Source organism: Protobothrops mucrosquamatus, unplaced genomic scaffold (genome assembly GCF_001527695.2).
Source record: "Protobothrops mucrosquamatus isolate PMUCROS unplaced genomic scaffold, P.Mucros_1.0 scaffold1476, whole genome shotgun sequence".
In the NCBI taxonomy this organism is placed as follows: Eukaryota; Metazoa; Chordata; class Lepidosauria; order Squamata; family Viperidae; genus Protobothrops; species Protobothrops mucrosquamatus.
The window spans coordinates 49,043-66,811 of NW_015387654.1; the positions used below are offsets into that span (position 1 = coordinate 49,043).

Here is a 17,769-nt window from a genome sequence, read left to right on the forward strand (position 1 = left end):
CCTCCCTGCTCTGTGAATGTTTACATGTTATGTTCAATTAAACCATGGCAACATGTAATGTTTGTGCATTATTATTTTCAGCAGACTGTGTTTTTCTATTGTTGTGACTTAGATGACGTTCAGAGCACATTTTATGACCAATTCATGCAAAACTCTGTGTTATCCCAAGGGGTTCACATACTTTTTCTTGCAACTGTAGATCAAGGGAAGAAAAAAAAGAAACAGACAGAAACATGGGGAAAAAGGGAATCCAGCAGAAAATAGTAGCTATTTGTAGTACATGTCTATTTACTTGGTTATAAGCTCTTTTTATGGTCATTTCATGGGTATCATGAAATGGTATATAATATCAGCTCAACTGGATGGCTTAATGGTACAATGAACCTTCCTCTACTAAGAAGAGTCCTTGAGCTTAATATAATTGAGAATCTACAAAGTGAGTTATCTCTCCATCTTGCAAGAATCCTTATGCAAGAATCCTTAAAGTTCTAACACAGTGTTTCTCAACCTTGACAATTTTAAGGCATGTGGACTTCAACTCCCAGAATCCCACAGCCAGCAATGCTTCCCTGCCAGTAATATATCCAGTGTATTTCATTCCTTTATCCAAACTAGTGTTTCTCAATCTTGTCGATTATAAGATGTGTGGACTTCAACTCCCAGAATTCCCCAGTTGAAGTCCACACATCTTCAAATTGACAAGTCACCCTGGCTGAGGAATTCTGGTAGTTGAAGTCCACAAGTCATAAAAGGGCCACGTTTGAAGACCCCTGCTGTAAGCCAAAATAAAGGGAATTATCAATAAAGGAGAATATTTGCAGTCTAGGATTGAAATGAGGGGTCCTTGGTGCTCTGAGCTTGGTTGTTTTCTTGCAGACATTTCATTGCCCAAACTAGATAACATCACTGATGTGCAGCACTGATGATGTTACGTTTGGGTAATGAAACGTCTGCAAGAAAACAATCAAGCTCAGAGAGCAACAAAGAGCCCTCAAAGAAAAGTGTTTTCTAACTCTGTCCCCAGACATTATTTGCTCACAAATTATGCATTAAAAGCAGCTAAAAATGCTCCCACTGCCACAGCATCACCAATTGCCTCTCACTCAACATTTTCACATAAGAAAAAATGATTCTGATTGATCTGTGGGACAAAGTAAACAAAGACGAACACTTGCCTAGGCTAGAGACGAAAACATCACTTATCTCTTGGCAGCAAAACCAAGGGATACAAATTAATGAATGCCAACATCCACTATGTGTGCTTGGTTTGAAAAGTCAATTCTGATAGCAATTTATGCAATTTATGAGCAGCCCACTGAATTGCAAGGTCGTACATTAAAATACAAAGTTATTTTTTAAAGACAATATTTGTATTTAATCTCACTCTAAATATAGAATTGGGCTGGAAAACAAAAGCCCTTTTAGAGAGCCAGTCACCTGATTCTCTCAGTATCTGCAGGAGAGGTCAAGGCAGAGACAAAATCAGCTTGGGAGGTACAGATGGTATATGAGCTGCCTTTCATTCTGTGGAAGCATCTATCTCCTTATAAATCCAGGGAAAACAATTGTACTGGGAAGCTTCCAATACTCTAAACTAAAGTGGGGAGTCTGCTACGATGTAGCAGCCATCCTGCTAGAAATGGCTGCTCTGAAATCCAGAGAAAGAAAAGCATGGAGTCCTTAGTGCAGAGGTCACCAACCTTTTCATGCTGGCGGCCCAGAGGAAAAGGGAGCAGGTGGGAAATTTGCACGCACGCGCACGCATGAACGGGGCTGCAAGCACCTGCACAGGGCTAGCAGTCCCGTTTGTGCATGCGTGCAGGCGCTAGCCATCACCGCTAGCGCAAACAGATCTGTGATCTCTAGCGCCAGTGGGGGGGTGCACGCGCACACATGTGCGCCCTGGCCAGTCTGTCCCGTGGCCTGGTGGCCAATAGCCCATGGTCTGGCAGTGCGTCGTGGATCATAGGTTAGGGACCTTTACCTTAGTGCTCTCTGAGTTTGGTTGTTTGCTTATAGGGATGAATGCTGCCTGTCCCCTTGGTTTTAGTTTGTATTTAAGTCTTCTTAATCTTATCTCCTTTTATATTTATATTTTTACTATTTTGGAAGCCACCCAACTTTATGGGTGAGATGGGCAGCATATACATTTAATAAATAAGTAGTTATCCAACTATGTAACATAATCAGTACTAGTGAGTGTAAGGTTTGCTCCATGTATGTATACAATATATACACTTCCTCCCACTTCCTACTGATGTGTGTGTGTGTACACAGAAAAAAGAACATACTTCAAAATGCAAAGCTAAAGATATTTCCCTGAAGCTCCTTTGTACTCAAACAGCAGTTTTATGTGAGTGACAAACTGAATGGGCCTCCTGCTTCTGCACTGGTTAAAGTGATGGATTACAACTTGGGAGACCCAGGATCAACTTTTCATTCATCTATGAAATTCACCAAGTGATCTGATGCAGGATTGTTTTTCTCTCAGCATAAATTGCTTCAGAAGGCTCTTGAAAGGACAAAATGATATGTGCAGTCTGGATTTGAAGCAATCAAAGTGCTAAGGATTAGCACCGGGCCCCTTGCTGTACTGTTTTTGCAGCTCCTTGAAGGAGCCATAACTTTTCCTGGGCTGATAAGGTTTGGGCTCCAGAAAAAGTTTGAGTTAAGGATATTCTTGAACTGAACTATTTTCCTAAGCTTGCAAAGCTGCTGGTCAAGCTGAGGAAAAGAAGCAGTTCCTTTATGGGATTACCAGAAGGTACAGCAAGGTAACTGATGTCAGATCTGAACTACCATTGTCTGCTTCGCCTCCAAATATTGCATACCAATAGTTTATTGAATGTTAATTCTTCTGCCCTTGGTTATGTCTTACAGTGGGAAACTTAGTCTAATCTTTGAATATAGTTTGCAATCACAAAAATGCAAGCATACTTCTCTGCTTGCAGAAGAACATTTCAGCCTTCTAGATACGTAGATAGGTACGTAAGTAGACAGAGAGGTAGAAAGGAAGGAACAACAAATATGACCCAAGTCTGGGAACAAAGTCCAACTGAAGGACATCCTGAAGTCTCTCTCAGAATGTCTCTCCTCTACATTTCCTGTCTCACAAGCTGGAAAGATGCAAGAGGTTCTGTGCTACCTCCAGACAGTGGCAGAATCTTCTCAATGTCATCTTCCACTGCAGTTGTCACTACACTGTAATCCACAAGATTAGCTAGAAAGTAAAGACATTTCTCCCAATATATTTCTCTTTAAGCTTCTGACTTGGTTCCTTTCACGCCCTGGTGAGGAAACAGGCAATCCAGGCTGCAATTCTGCATCTTCTCACCTGGGAACAATCACTACTGCACGCAATCACACTGCCTTCTGCATATTCCTGTTTAAGAATCAATTGCAAAATGTAAATCAGCCTAGTTACCATAATAAGGAATTTGGTCGCTTATAGGAGACCTGTGTTAGAAAAGGAAATCCAAGGGAGATTTAAAAAAAAAAAAATATTTCTGTTGGCTCACTCAAATATCTGCCTTGGCAAAAAGATGGGCAAAGAGGGGGAAAAAATCTTACTACTAAGCCAAGAATAGATCACCCCTAGACACATGAATTACCTTCTTGTTTGCTGAGTTTAACAGCATACAGACTCTTACCTGTCCAGCCATGTCAGCAGAGCCTTAGCAGCACCAATGAGTTCTACCACGGAGGTAAGGAATTCATTAGGAGGTTTGCGTGAGCTATTCCCATCGTAGTTTGAACTCTTTCTCCGGGTGCCAATGTAGTTTTGCAGATTGTTGGATGCAGCTCGTAACTTAAGAATCAAGTTCTTCATGTTGTCTGTTTCAAGGCCATAATTCTGCAGAGAAGAGAATAATTTTTAAAATGAGTCTCCTGGTCTCTCAAAATGCTCAAGGTGGAAGCAAAGGTAGATTATCAGGAGGCACATATAACGCTCCATAAACCTGCATACAGGTAGTCCTCAATTTACAACAGTTTATTTAGTGAACGTTCAAAGTTACAACAGCACTGAAAAAGTGACTTATGTTTTTCACACTTAACAACTGTTGCGGCATCCCCATGGGTCACATGATCAAAATTCAGGACACTTGGCAACTGACTCGTAACTATGACCTTTGCCGTGTCCCAGAGTCTTGTGATCAGCTGTGACCTTCTGACAAGCAAGGGAACTGAGAAGCCACATTCACTTAACAACCGCAACGATTAACAACTTCAATCATTAACCACAATGACTAACAACTGCAATGATTCACTTAACAACTATGGCAAGAAAGAAAGGTTATAAAATGGGGCAAAATTCACTTCAACTGTCTTGCTTAGCAACATAAATTTGGGGCTCAGTTGTGGATGTTAAATTGAGGACCACCTGTACTTTTATTTGGTCAGGCAGGATTTAAAGGAAAAGTCCATAGTTAGCCAGTGAGCACTTTAGTCATTCTTTCCTTCTCTAGGGCAATGGCCCCCAACCTTTCGGGCACCAGGGACCGGTTCCGTGGAGAGAAGTTTTTCTGCGGACCGGAGGGTGCGTGGTTTTGTGGTGCTGCCTGCATCCCACGGATGGGGTTTTGCTTGTTTGTGCGGACCAGTTGCTGGCATGCCGCGGCCCGGTACTGGTCCACGGACTGGGGATTGGGGACCCCTGCCCTAGAGGAACTAAGCTCAGTTATCTTCAGTGAACCTTCCAATGCAAGAGAATCCCTTCTGTTCTCAGCCAGAGGACTAAGAATTCTGAGACGGCACACAAACCATCCTAAAACTGATAAAAATTAAAGCTGTGCTGCCTTCCCCAGATTCAAAGGGGAAACATTTCTTTGGAATGCTAGTGGGCATGTAAGTACAGGTAGTCCTCAACTTATAATAGTTCATTTAGTGACTGTTCAAAGTTACAACGACATTGAAAAAAGTGACTTATTAGACATGGGAAGGCCTGGAAAAAAACTGGAGAATAGGGGAGGGGAAAGGAGTTTTTTCCCCTTTTTTTCCTAAAGCCTTTTGGAAAAAAATGGGGGGAAAACCCTGTTTTTTCCCAGTTTTTCCAGTTTTGTACCCAGGCTTTCCGATCTCAACTTATGATCATTTTTCACATTTATGACTGTTGCAGCATCCCGTTGGTCACATGATTTACATTCGGATGCTTGACAACTGACTCATATTTATGACGGTGGCAGTGTCCCAGGGTCATGGGATCACCTTTTGCAACCTTCTCACAGGCAAAGTCAATGGGGAAGCCAGATTCACTTAACAACCGTGTTACCAGTTTAACCAACTGCAGTGATTCACTTAACAATTGTGGCAAGAGAAGTCATAGAATGGGGCAAAACTCACTTAACAAATTTTTCACTTAGCAACATAAATTTTGGACTCATTTGTGGCAGTAAGCCGAGGACTACCTGTATTATCTGAGTGCAACTCTTTAAGTGGTACACATCTTTTCCAGCAATGTCACTATAGCTGTGGGGAAGGGAGGCACAGATGTATGATTTACAGGAAAGATGCAGATCATGGCTGGCTGGGGAATTCTGGGAGCTGAAGTCCACAAGTCTTAAAGTGGCCAAGTTTGAGGATCCCTGGTCTAAGGAGTGGCCGCATGGTATCTTAACAGATCTGCATGGCTGGCTGGGGGATTCTGGGAGTTGAAGTCCACAAGTCTTAAAGCGGCCAAGTTTGAGGACCCCTGCCTTGGACACTGTGAAATACCATTTAGCCTTTGAAACCAAAGAACTGCACAGCCTACACTCAAAACCATCTCATGAGCTGGTAATGAAACTTAAATCATGCATTTTCAGGCCTTCTACATGAATTGATTTGATATTTTAAAGCTGTTAATCTAACATCTACTTCCTTGGAAGGAAACTCCACTGAATTTAATAGGATTCACTTCTAAGCAATTATGAATAGGATTATCCTACCAAGTCAGCAGTTGAAAATTACCAAGAGGGTGGGTGGGGGGGAATATTAGTTTTAATAACTCAATTAAAACCATACTTTTTGATTGTCGATATATGCTATTCCAAACACATCCGCATTAAGTTTTTTTACAAATTAAATTTGTTGCAATTAAATGTTGTGTTTCTCTTATTGCATGTCTCTGTGCATATTATTACATCTGAATATTTCTATGTTCACATGAAAAAACGCTCACAAAGAAAGTTAGCTAAACACAAGCAACCAAAGCTAATTTAGTGCTAAAACTTTTCAGAAGCGGGAATGCCAATTAACTGATAACAATATTTTGGATTGAATGGTCTCAGATTTATAGACATGGACTAATCACACACTCCCTCCTGCTCACCCCAAAAAAGACATGAGGCACTACATTATATTCTTGCTTTTAAAAAATAACGTAAAAAGTACAATTAAATTTAGTACCTGCTCTGGCATTCAGTTTAAAAAGGAAACTAAATAATTTATACCTGTGTCAGCATTATATTTTAAATTAGAGAAACTGATTTAAATAATTTCACAAAATTCTTTCAATCAATTTTTGTTCATCTATGTGACCATAATTAAATTGCATTCCATGTATGATACTTGATTGATTGATCAATACACGTTGCTTCAGACACTCACATATGTCTAAAGACATCCCTGGAGGTGAATTTAATTCTCTTAGGAGGATTAAAATAATGGTTATTAGTTCAAAATCAGGATCAGTTCTGTCACCCAAATTATTTTGTCTCAAACTACAAGAGGCGCCTCCATGAAAAATGAAAGAAAGTACAGGGATATGTTAAAGAGAGAAAGTAATACTTACATTTTTTCCTACCAAACTATGCATGTCTGCATACTCAAGTGGCAAAGCATAAACACTAAAAAAAAACCATCTTAAACCAGTTTTTAAAAAAATCTGGGGCATGTAGGCCGAAGCAGTAGGTTAATCTCCAGGAACCCACTCCAACCAATAATAATTGCACCAAGGAACAGTTAGGCACTAGGGGTTAACTATATATAGCAATAGCACTCAGACTTATATACTGCTTCACAGTGCTTTACAGCCCTCTCTAAGCAGTTTACAGAGTCAGCCTATTGCCCCTAACAATCTGAGTCCTCATTTTACCAACCTTGGAAGGATGGAAGGCTGAGTCAACCTTGTTAGAGTTAGCCTGCAATACTGCTATACTAACCTCTGCGTCACCATGGCTATATATGGCCAAACAGAAGTTGCCTCTTTCCCCTTTGGCAGGATATCTTTACTACCAAGTCTGAACTTAATTTGATCCTGGTTTGTTCATTATGCACACATGTACTGGCAAATGCATTTGCTAAAGTCTAAGTAATAAGAAAAAAACAAACACAGCTACTCACGTAGAGAGGTTTAGATCTGAAGCTCACATTTGCTTGTGTATATAATTTTCCATCATTTTCATTTCTCTTTATTACTAGTCATGCTTTCTGAGACTAGGCTTTCTTTCTTCAGGGTACAATTAAAAAGCAATAAAAGATAAAGATTCCCTCGAGTCAAGTCAATTCCTTGTTACCTTACAAATAATATGTCCATGTAGTTTGCTTGGTATCAATTTGGAAGTAGTGTGCTATTACTATCTTCTAGAAAGTTGTTTACAACTTCCCAGGACAGCCTTCAGATTTGGGTCTTGTGGGTGGTCTCACATCCAAATAATAAGCAAATTATACTGCTTAGCTTTTTCCGTATCATCCAAGTGTGTTCAGGCTGTTATGGATTAAGAAATGAAAACACCCCAAACTGGATTGACCACATCCTCCAATCCTCTACCTAACCAAATTCTCTGATGGTAGTTCATCAGCCCTCTGTTGGATCACTTTCTGGTTCACATGTCAATCACTGCCTTGCTTGCTTGACCTCCACATCAATGCTGATTAATTAAGATGGAGTAACTAAGGCACAAAAAGGTCTAAATTATTGCCAGAAGACACTTGAAGCTTTTTTCCAATGATCAAATCTGCTGTCTCAATGTGAACCTGGTTCTTTGGAATTAAAAGATGACTAGGCATCATTATCCCTAATAGCATCTCCTACATTACTTTTCTCAGAGAAAACTCCCTAGCTATCTCAGGAGCATCAGAAAGTGAAACAGTTTACCTAGAGTGACATTTGCAAAGAACAAACAATGAATGAATGGTTGCACCATGGAATCATGGCAATAAGAGCAGTGAAGGAAATTTATTTCTTCATTTTTATTGGGCCCACAGAATAGCAATAGCACTTAGACTTATATTCTGTTTCATAGTGCTTTACTGCCCTCTTTAAGCGGTTTACAGAGTCAGCATATTGTCCCCAACAATCTGGATCCTCATTTTACTGACCTCAGAAAGATGGAAGGCTAAGTCAACCTTGAGCCTGTCAGGATCGAACTTCAGGCAGAATCAGCCTGCAATACTGCATTCTAACCACGGCACCACCACTGGGCCACTGAGCCAGGATTCAGTTATCTCACTCTTGTTATTCAATATCTATATGAAATTTCAGGAGTGACAATTCAGGAGTGAAGTATCATCAGTATACCGGTGTTCAATTATAGACAAATCTGGGATTATATGGAGATCTTCACTCTGCAAGGAGATAGATCAGTTCTAGATGAGGCTGCCCTAACCTTGAAGATCCTTGCTTTGGGGCCCCTCCTGTACCTGCAGTTACTGCTTGAGCAACTGTGTGGGCTTTTTCTGGATGAGGACCCCCTAGGAAATGATTCATGTTCTCATCACCTCAAGGTTAGATTATTGCAACAGTCTCTACATGCGGCTACTTTTGAAGATGGCCCAGAAGCTACAATTGATTCAAAACACAGTGGCTTGATTAGCAGATTCACCCATACTGAAGTCATTGATTACGAACAGGGTTCTGAGTCAATTCAAGGGACTGATTTTAACTTTTAAAGCATTAACAGGGATTGGCACCCATGTTTTAGCACAGTCATCTTGACAAGAATCTCTGGTCAAGAATCAGCTTACCCTATGTATTGTGTCCTGAGAAGGGCACTCCATATCTCTAACCCATGTGAGTTAAAAAGCATGGAATCCTCTATACCATGGGTGTCAAACTTGCCACGTCACGTGACGTGTTGTGACGTATCGCAACTTTTTTTTCCATTGCCAGACCTGGGGTAGGCGTAGCCTCTGCATGATGCAACCGGACTGCAGGCTGGCAGTTTGACACCCCTGCTCTATACCTTACTACCTAAACCAGCTTTACTTGTATTTCATAATGCAGTTAAGATTGGACTCTTGGTGTGAACTATGGAACTGGGCTATATTAGTAATTCTTTTCGATCTTGTTCCTTTATGGTTTTATTTTTTAGTTTGGTTTTGTATACAGTACCATCTTGAGCTGTTTTGAATTAGGTCTATTTATTATATTAATTGTTGTTGTTAATTGCGAAGTCATGTCCGACCCATCGCGACCCCATGGACAACGTTCCTCCAGGTCTTCCTGTCCTCTACCATCTTCTGGAGTCCATTTAAGTTCACACCTACTGCTTCAGTGACTCCATCCAGCCACCTCATTCTCTGTCGTCCCCTTCTTCTATTGCCCTCGATCTTTCCCAGCATTAGGCCCTTCTCCAGTGAGTCCTTCCTTCTCATTAGGTGGCCAAAGTATTTGAGTTTCAACTTCAGGATCTGGCCTTCTAAAGAGCAGTCAGGGTTGATCTCTTCTGGGACTGACTGGTTTGAACGCCTTGCAGTCCAAGGGACCCGCAGGAGTCTTCTCCAGCACCATAGTTCAAAGGCCTCAATTCTTTGTCGCTCAGCCTTTCTTATGGTCCAACTTTCACATCCATACATTGCAACTGGGAAAACCATGGCCTTGACTATACGTACTTTTGTTGGCAGGGTGATGTCTCTGCTTTTTAGTATGCTGTCTAGATTTGCCATAGCTTTCCTCCCCAGGAGCAAGCATCTTTTAATTTCTTGGCTGCAGTCCCCATCTGAGGTGATCTTGGAGCCCAGGAAAATAAAATCTGTCACTACCTCCATTTCTTTCCCATCTATTTGCCAGGAATTGAGAGGGCCGGATGCCATGATTTTGGTTTTCTTAATATTGAGTTTCAAGCCAATTTTTGCACTCTCCTTCTTCACCCGCATCAAGAGGCTCTTTAGTTCCTCTTCACTTTCTGCCATTAGAGTGGTATGCATATCTTATTATATTAATATGAATATATAAATGGTGGTTGAGAGAAGAAAGAAAAAAGTTGTGCAGTATTCATACAGGAATAATGTGCGAAACAAGCACTTGAAATATCTCTGGGCTCTGTGGAGGACTTCATGCTCATGTTGATCTTCATGCTTTTCATGGTGAAAAGTCAGCAGAGTTTCAAAATGGAGTTTATATGCATGTCCTCAATCCACTGTGTGCAAAATATGCAATTTCTAGAAATATTTCCCCCCTTATTTATGTAGGCAGTTGCATAGCATATTTTAGAAGCTCAATGCACCTTTTCATCACACAGAGAAAAACACACACATCACTGGGAACACATGAAGGTCAAACATTCCTGTCTTGTTAATCATTAATCCAAGTAAGTGTGGATCAAGTTGCCTTTGACAAAGGTTTCCGTAAAGCTTATTAGAAATTACCCAGGAATAATGCAGAGGGCTGTAATGCATGTATCCCATGCATCTTACCAGACGGGACAGTGAAAAGTGAACATTGCCTTTTAGTATTCAATGTTTTAAAGGATAGCAGGAAAAACAACCTGCACACAATGCAGTATTATTATTATTTAGCACTTACACAGCATTTCAAAGCTGCAGGCAGAATTGAGTGGTTTGTATTGTAGCCAGTGTTACAACAGTCAACCAGCCATCAGTGTACTGCTATTATTTCCACTCTCTCCTCCCAGGGGAATGAAACTAATTTTCCCTTAAGGCCATTTGTGGGTAAGTCGGGATTAACTAGCTAACACTCCAATCCTCTTATATTTCTCACAGAGGTTCTTAGAAGGTAGGGAGAGTTATGAGGCCCTGACCTCTGTCTATCTAACTACCTACCTATCCACCAGACATCAATTACCTTCAAGCTGATTCTTTATCAACTGCCTAGACCACGGGTGACAAACTCGATCGGGTCACATGATGTATTGTGACATATCACGATGTTTTTTGCCTTTGTGGAGCTGAGGTGGGCATGGGCTGCACATGACGCATCCAGCCAGTTGGCCGCCAGTTTGATAGCCCTGGCCTAGATAGTCCCTGAAGTCTTCTTGGCAAGATTTTAAAAGTGTTTTGTCGTTGCCTTCTTTCTTGGGCTAAGAAAAAATGATTGGGCTAAGGTCACCCAACTGGCTTTGTGTCCTGGTTTGTAGTCTAGTGCTTTAAGGACCACACCAAGCTATCTATGTTAATATATACCCACATTTTTTAATTGTCCAGCAGATGGAATAGCATTAATATGAGTTGAAGCTGGGAATGAGCAGCCTACACATTTTTTGGGCAAAGAAACTACTGTAAATAGATGATTTCTTTGAATTTCTCCAGGGAGAAGATGCCTCTTTAATGAGGATAGTAATCCCGCCACTGAAAAATCCAATGGGAAGAACTACATCTTAGTATCTTCCAAGCCAGGGAGGCAAGTAAGCCACGTTCTGCTGGAGAAGTGACTGTACAACGAATGGCAGGACATCGACATAAGCTCTTGACCATCTCATAACTAACTAAATCCAAGAACACTGTTTATTTTTCTGAAATTCTATTTCTCCAGCTAGAATGAGCATTGATAGGAAAAAATGCAGAATTTCTCTATGCATATTCGGCAGATTTAACCTAAACGACATCAATTATTGAACCACCTTCCAAACAGATGAACAGGATACCTTGTTCATGAAGACCATTTGACAATACTTCTTCCAGAACTGATCTACCACTCACAAAACACTTCTCCAATTAATTGCGTGGCAGCAACCCCGGTGTCTTCTAAGAAGGAGATAAGAATATTTCGAACTGTGTAGACATTTTAGGAGCTGGTCTTTCTTGCTGACCCAAGGAATATGAATCACAGAGTGGGTTTGACCGAACAATAATCATAGGTTTAGCACCGTGTTTCTCAATTTCTGCAACTTTAAGATGTGTGGATTTCAAACTGGCTGGGGGAATTCTAGGAGTTGAAGCCCACACATCAGAATTCATGAGGTATAGCATCTGGCTTCATATTATAGCATATAAAATGGCCCCATTTTATTTGTATAAATAAATTATTGTTCATATTTATATTTATAAATAAATAATAGTGTGTGTGTGTGTGTGTGTGTGTGTGTGTGTAAAATGGGGCCATTTTGTATATTATAATATTCTACCTAATATATTAAGCAAGAAATTAAGTGGCAAGGTCCAAACTGAAGAAGGAACACTACTTCGACAAATGTTAATCTCTTTTCACTTTATATCCCTGTTTAAAAAACAGAACAGAAAAATGTCCTTAGACATCATTCAAAGTAAGATTGTATTCAATAATTTCAGTAGTATCGGTATGACAGGCATATGTTTATCATATGACACTAAACTCCCTTATTTCAACATAGAGAGTGGTATTGATTGAGAATTGCCAGGTTAAATATGTTTCTTAGCATCTTTTAAAAAAATTGTTTGCAACTGTATAACTGCAAGGAATGGGACTGATTTAAGTCAATAGTTGCAAGCCTAATGCATCTGTTACAGAACAAAAAGCTATCTCTTTTTTTCCTTCCAGTCTATCAAGTGCAAATGATTACNCATAATGAATGGAATGCAGCCGGTTAAGGGCAAAAGTGTGACGAAAAATTCTTTCCCACCGTTCTCACTGGTGAAACACTATATGCTTTTGGCACCCGCTCATAGGATTGAACAAGCACTTCATCCAAATGTATTCCTACCGTGAAATAAACTACACAAAAGCAACAGCCATCAATGAAAAGGGTGAGAGTGAAGGAAAGTATCTTACTTTAAATATTTAGAGACAACCATGTATATTTTTTGCATGAGGGGAAAGGGGGGAGAAAGTCATCCCTGAAAGATTTCCTTTTCAATGAACTTGCTCTGACATATGAGTTGAAAAGCTCCAAAACCTGACCAGAAAAAGAAAATCATTCTTCCCAATCCTCAAAATACAGATTTCCCCAAATGAGTGCCTCCCCGAAAAACCCTCTGGGCCCTCTCACTTTTGCAGAACTTAGAACATGGAATGCATCCTCCCACATGCCTTCAACAAGAAAGACCCTTTATAATAGATGAGCAAGGTATATAACAAGATATGACCAAATCACATTTCCAATCATCTCTCATCGTTAGGCCAGCTGAAAAATGCTGGAGAGGTAATATTTGGAGACCCATGTGTTAGCCACCCCTGCTATGCACCCCAAAGAATAGAGCTCCCCAACCTTTCCGGGTTGGCAGCCCGGAGGGAAAGGGAGGAGCAGGAAAATGTGTGCATGCACGAGCATTCGCAAATGGGCACACGCATGACAGCAGCGCTAGCGCTCCCACACATGCGCAAGTGGGCCGCGAGCATCCAGGGCAGTGCTAGTGCCCACGCGCATACAGGGCGCTAACACCCACACGCATGCACAACTGGGCTATTAGCGCCTGTGTGACACTGGTGGTGGCGCTAGCGCCACCACACGTGTGCAAATGGGGCCGCTAGCACGAGTGGGCGGGGTGTCATGCACACATGCATGCACTCGCCAGCCATTCCTGCAGTCTGGTGGCCAACAGGTACCGGCCCACGGCCCACAGGTTGGAGACCCCTGCCATAGAAAACTCAGGATTTTCCATGGTCATCTTCTTTGATTTGAATGGGAAGCATTCAGGAGGCACTATAAATGAATTAAAATCAGTATGACTGGATAATGCATGTATAACAACTTCTCTGTCCAGTTAATCCACTTGCAACCACAATACCGGTCTATGTGTAAAAGGGAGATACTGACTGCCTTGAGAAAAGCTTTGGCAAAGTTGCCCAACCTTTCTCAATGCAATCACTATCTCTCTTTTGATAAATATTATTCAAGGTGAGAAAAATGACAAAGGATAACAAGGTCTACAACACTTCTCAACATTGATTTGATCAACTGACCAGTGCACAGAGGAGATCCACAGCCTCTAAAACAAGCTCTTGGTGTCCAATCCGGGTGACCCCGAGTTCTTCAAGATCCTGGTGGGAAATCTGCAATAGCTGAGCACCATTTATCTTCTCTCGTTCAAACTTTGGGACATACTGCTGAAGACAATCATCCAGACCTACATTAAAAAAAAAAAACAGAGCCAATGTAATCATATTTCTTTATTTATTTTTACTTTAAAACCATGCACATAAATATCCCCACAACTTTTAATCCTGGTTAATATTGCCTAAATAAAACATTCCATGCACTAATTATGCCTAATTAAAAAACTTTAAAAATAAAAGCAGAAGAGGCGCAAAAAAAATCATAAAAGCAGAGAAGCATTAAGAATACAAATGTGTGCGTTTGTTTTTTTTTTTAAAAAAAATGCTTACTTGGGATAACCTTGTTGGATAATTCTCAATGCCTCTAAGTCAGGGGTCTTCAAACTTGGCCCTTTTATGACTTGTGGACTTCAACTCCCAGAATTCCTCAGACAGCGTGCCTGGCTGAGGAATTCTGGTAGCTGAAGTCTACAAGTCATAAAAGGGCCAAGTTTGAAGACCCCTGCTCTGAGTGACCCATATTCATACAGCCCTGCACCTTTCCTTTGTCTCCATTTTATATCACTTCTACATCTCCCTCCATTAATTTCATATACAGGTTGTCCTTACAACCACTCAGAACCACTCATTTAGTGACCGTTCAAAATTACAATGGCACTGAAAAGAGATTTTTGTTTTTCACACAACCACTGCAGCATCCTCATGGTCACATGATCAAAATTTGAATGCTTGGCAAGTGGCATGTATTTATTATGATGGCTGCAGTGTCCTGAAGTCATGTGATCCCCTTTTGCAACCTTCTAACAAGCAAAGCCAATGGGGAAGCTAGGTTCACTTAACAACTATGTTACTAACTTAACACCTGCCATGATTCTTTTAAAACACATGGGAACAAAGGTCATAAAATGGGGCAAAGCTCTCTTAACAGCTCTCTTGCTTAGCAATGGAAACTTGGGGCTCAACTGTGGTCATAAGTGGAGGACTACCTGAATTACAATCCAATTGCCCAGATCATGCCATGATGACTCCTCTGTCTGCTATTAGCTTTAATGATGCGATAGGTTGGGAAGTTATGATAGGGACAGAGCAACACTTAATTTCCAATTTCCAAAGTTGGCAAGCAACAACCTTCATCACCACTTACAGACTGAATTTTTAATACTCACCAACAATACCAAGATAAGAAAAGGACATCCAGATTTGCTTGTCATCCAAGTGGCCATGTGTGACCACAACATTCTCACTCATAATGAAACTAGAGGGAAGTGAACTTTATGCCGTGATGGGATTTAAGAAAGAGCTGATTCCTGGGATTCCCTTCCCCAAATTAAGCATGTTAGTAAAGCAGGAAGGTTTCAGTTAGGGACCTAAACTGGATTGCTTCTGAATAGTTTTGTGGCTCCCTCACTTCAGGTGCCTGTGAAACATTGTGGATTGCACAGGATATTTTTACATGTTCCATAGAACTGCAAAAAATAGATCCTACAAATGCACAACTTTTTGGTGCCTGGAGATTGTATTTCTTGGATGAGAAGAGAAACTCTTCAAAGAAAAACAAGAAAGGCCTGTTGCCTCCTGAAAAAGCACCTTGGGACACAAATCTTATCTAAAATTCTCTATATTGAACACAAGTTGAACACAGTTTTGGCAGCCATTGCCACCCAATTTATTACAGTACTTCTGGTCTGGAGAGCACAAGGTCAAACTGTGTGAACCCTGAATAGTTACATAAAACTTTGGGTTTAAGTTATCAGCCTTTAAAAGTGCAGGAGTTTGTGCCTTATTTCATTTAGCACTCTACAGATAACAAAGAAATGGGATAAAATGAAACTCTGGCATGCCAAAGAAAACAATGCAACTGTTATTAATCCATTAGTTCAGTGTGCTAAAAGCTTCTTTGTCTAAATAAATTCTTTTCCAGGGCAACAATCAGAAAATCAAACTAGGGCACCTAACAAAGAATCTCTCAACAACTTAGTTCAGCAAAAACCAAGTATCGAACTTTAATTCTTAAGCAAGTTATACAATATATGTGGGCGGCACAAAAATCCAGACCACCATTTTTCAGTACAGTATAAGCACTGAATATAAACTCAGGCACATCATCCTCAAACAGGTGAGTATGGAAGAAATCACATCTCATCCAAGTACTAAATGAAGGAGAAGTACCATCCTAGCTGTTTTTATTAAAATGCAATGGATTGTAAAACATTACAAAAGAACTGCTAAAACCACCTTTCTCTCTCAGCTCTTGATCAAAGATACAGTACAACAAAATGCAAATGTTTTGGATATGTAAATAATCACTTCTTGGATGTTCTAAGGAAAACTACATTCCTCACTTCTACACCCGCCCCCCAAAAACACTTTCTCAGCCCTACACAAGATTCCACCTTTGCACTGTAGCTGAATTAACAACATTAGAGAACACAATTGCTTCCAGGCTTATGCCCAAAAAAAAAAAAAAGTCACTAAGCTAGATTAAAATCATCATGTTCATATAAACAAATACGAAAAAAAGAGAAGGGGTGACGTTTGATCACTCATTTTTAAAGTAAACATTGTTATGGGAATAATTTACATTAACACTAATTCAGATGTGTGTTTTGAGGAGGATGTTAATACAGAACTGTTTTGCTTCCAATATCAGGGTATTCTTTTGAGGAAACTGAATGGATCTCTGCAAAGAGATCTAAATCGAGATGTTCAGAAGCCATATGCACATCAAAATCATGCCTACTATAATCAGGGCTTTTTTTTAATCATAGAACGCCCAGAACGAAGTTTCGGCACCTTTTTTGGATGGAACCTTGTAGGGTAGGCAAGGTGGGTTGTATGACATGTGTGAGTTCCGGCACCTATTAAAAAAAAAAAAAAAAAAAAGCACTGACTATAATACTGCTGCAATCACATAAACTGGAAATCCCTTAGTAGAGTCTGATGCTTGATAATTTCACGGATACCTCCTTGCAATTTTCTTTACAACGATGAGGAATGTGTTTGTTAAAGCTTACTTCTAGTAAAGACTGTTCCTAGATTACTTTCATTCCTAGATTAGTTGCATCCCTTGGAAGTCCTTACCATAAAAGAGAAGAAATGTCCATATACTGTAGAGTTCTTGGCAACAAGATGACAACAGTTTTTAACTGTTGCCTTTTGGGATGTTCTTCAACATCCCAGGATAAGTTAGACACTTGGCATTTTGGGGAGGTGTCCCATCTATGCTTTACCCAGGGGTCTTCAAACCTGGCCCTTTTATGATTTGTGGACCAACTCCCAGAATTCCTCAGCCATCATGCCTGACTGAGGAATTCTGGGAGTTGAAGTCCACAAGTCATAAAAGGGTCAACTTTGAAGATCCCTGCTTTACCTTGTTTTGACCCCGTTTAGTTTTTCAAAATCAGTCAAAGCTAGCTATATGATAATTTATTAAATTTACTATGCCACTGATCTCAATGACTATGGGTGCCTTACAATAGCAACAAAAAATACAATAAATAAAACATAAAAGCTAGAAGACAGAAGATAAAAGATGGCAAATGAGATAGATATATGAAATGAAGGGAGGGGGTCTCGCTCTCCTTCATCAAAGGCCTGGATAAAATAAGTTGAGTAGGGGCCATCTGGATCCCTCATTCCAG

At 40.4% G+C, this 17,769-nt stretch overlaps 1 protein-coding gene across 1 annotated transcript in view; it reads right to left on the minus strand.

The window, feature by feature from the left end:
* Positions 1 to 17,769, minus strand: part of CNKSR3 (CNKSR family member 3) — a 73,218-nt gene that overhangs the window by 26,320 nt on the left and 29,129 nt on the right. Inside the window, exons 2-3 of the mRNA XM_015822143.1 lie at positions 14,036 to 14,199; positions 3,651 to 3,853 (exon numbers count right to left, since the gene is read on the minus strand). Of these exons, the coding sequence (XP_015677629.1) occupies positions 3,651 to 3,853; positions 14,036 to 14,199 (367 nt within the window). The remainder of the gene's footprint in view (positions 1 to 3,650; positions 3,854 to 14,035; positions 14,200 to 17,769) is intronic.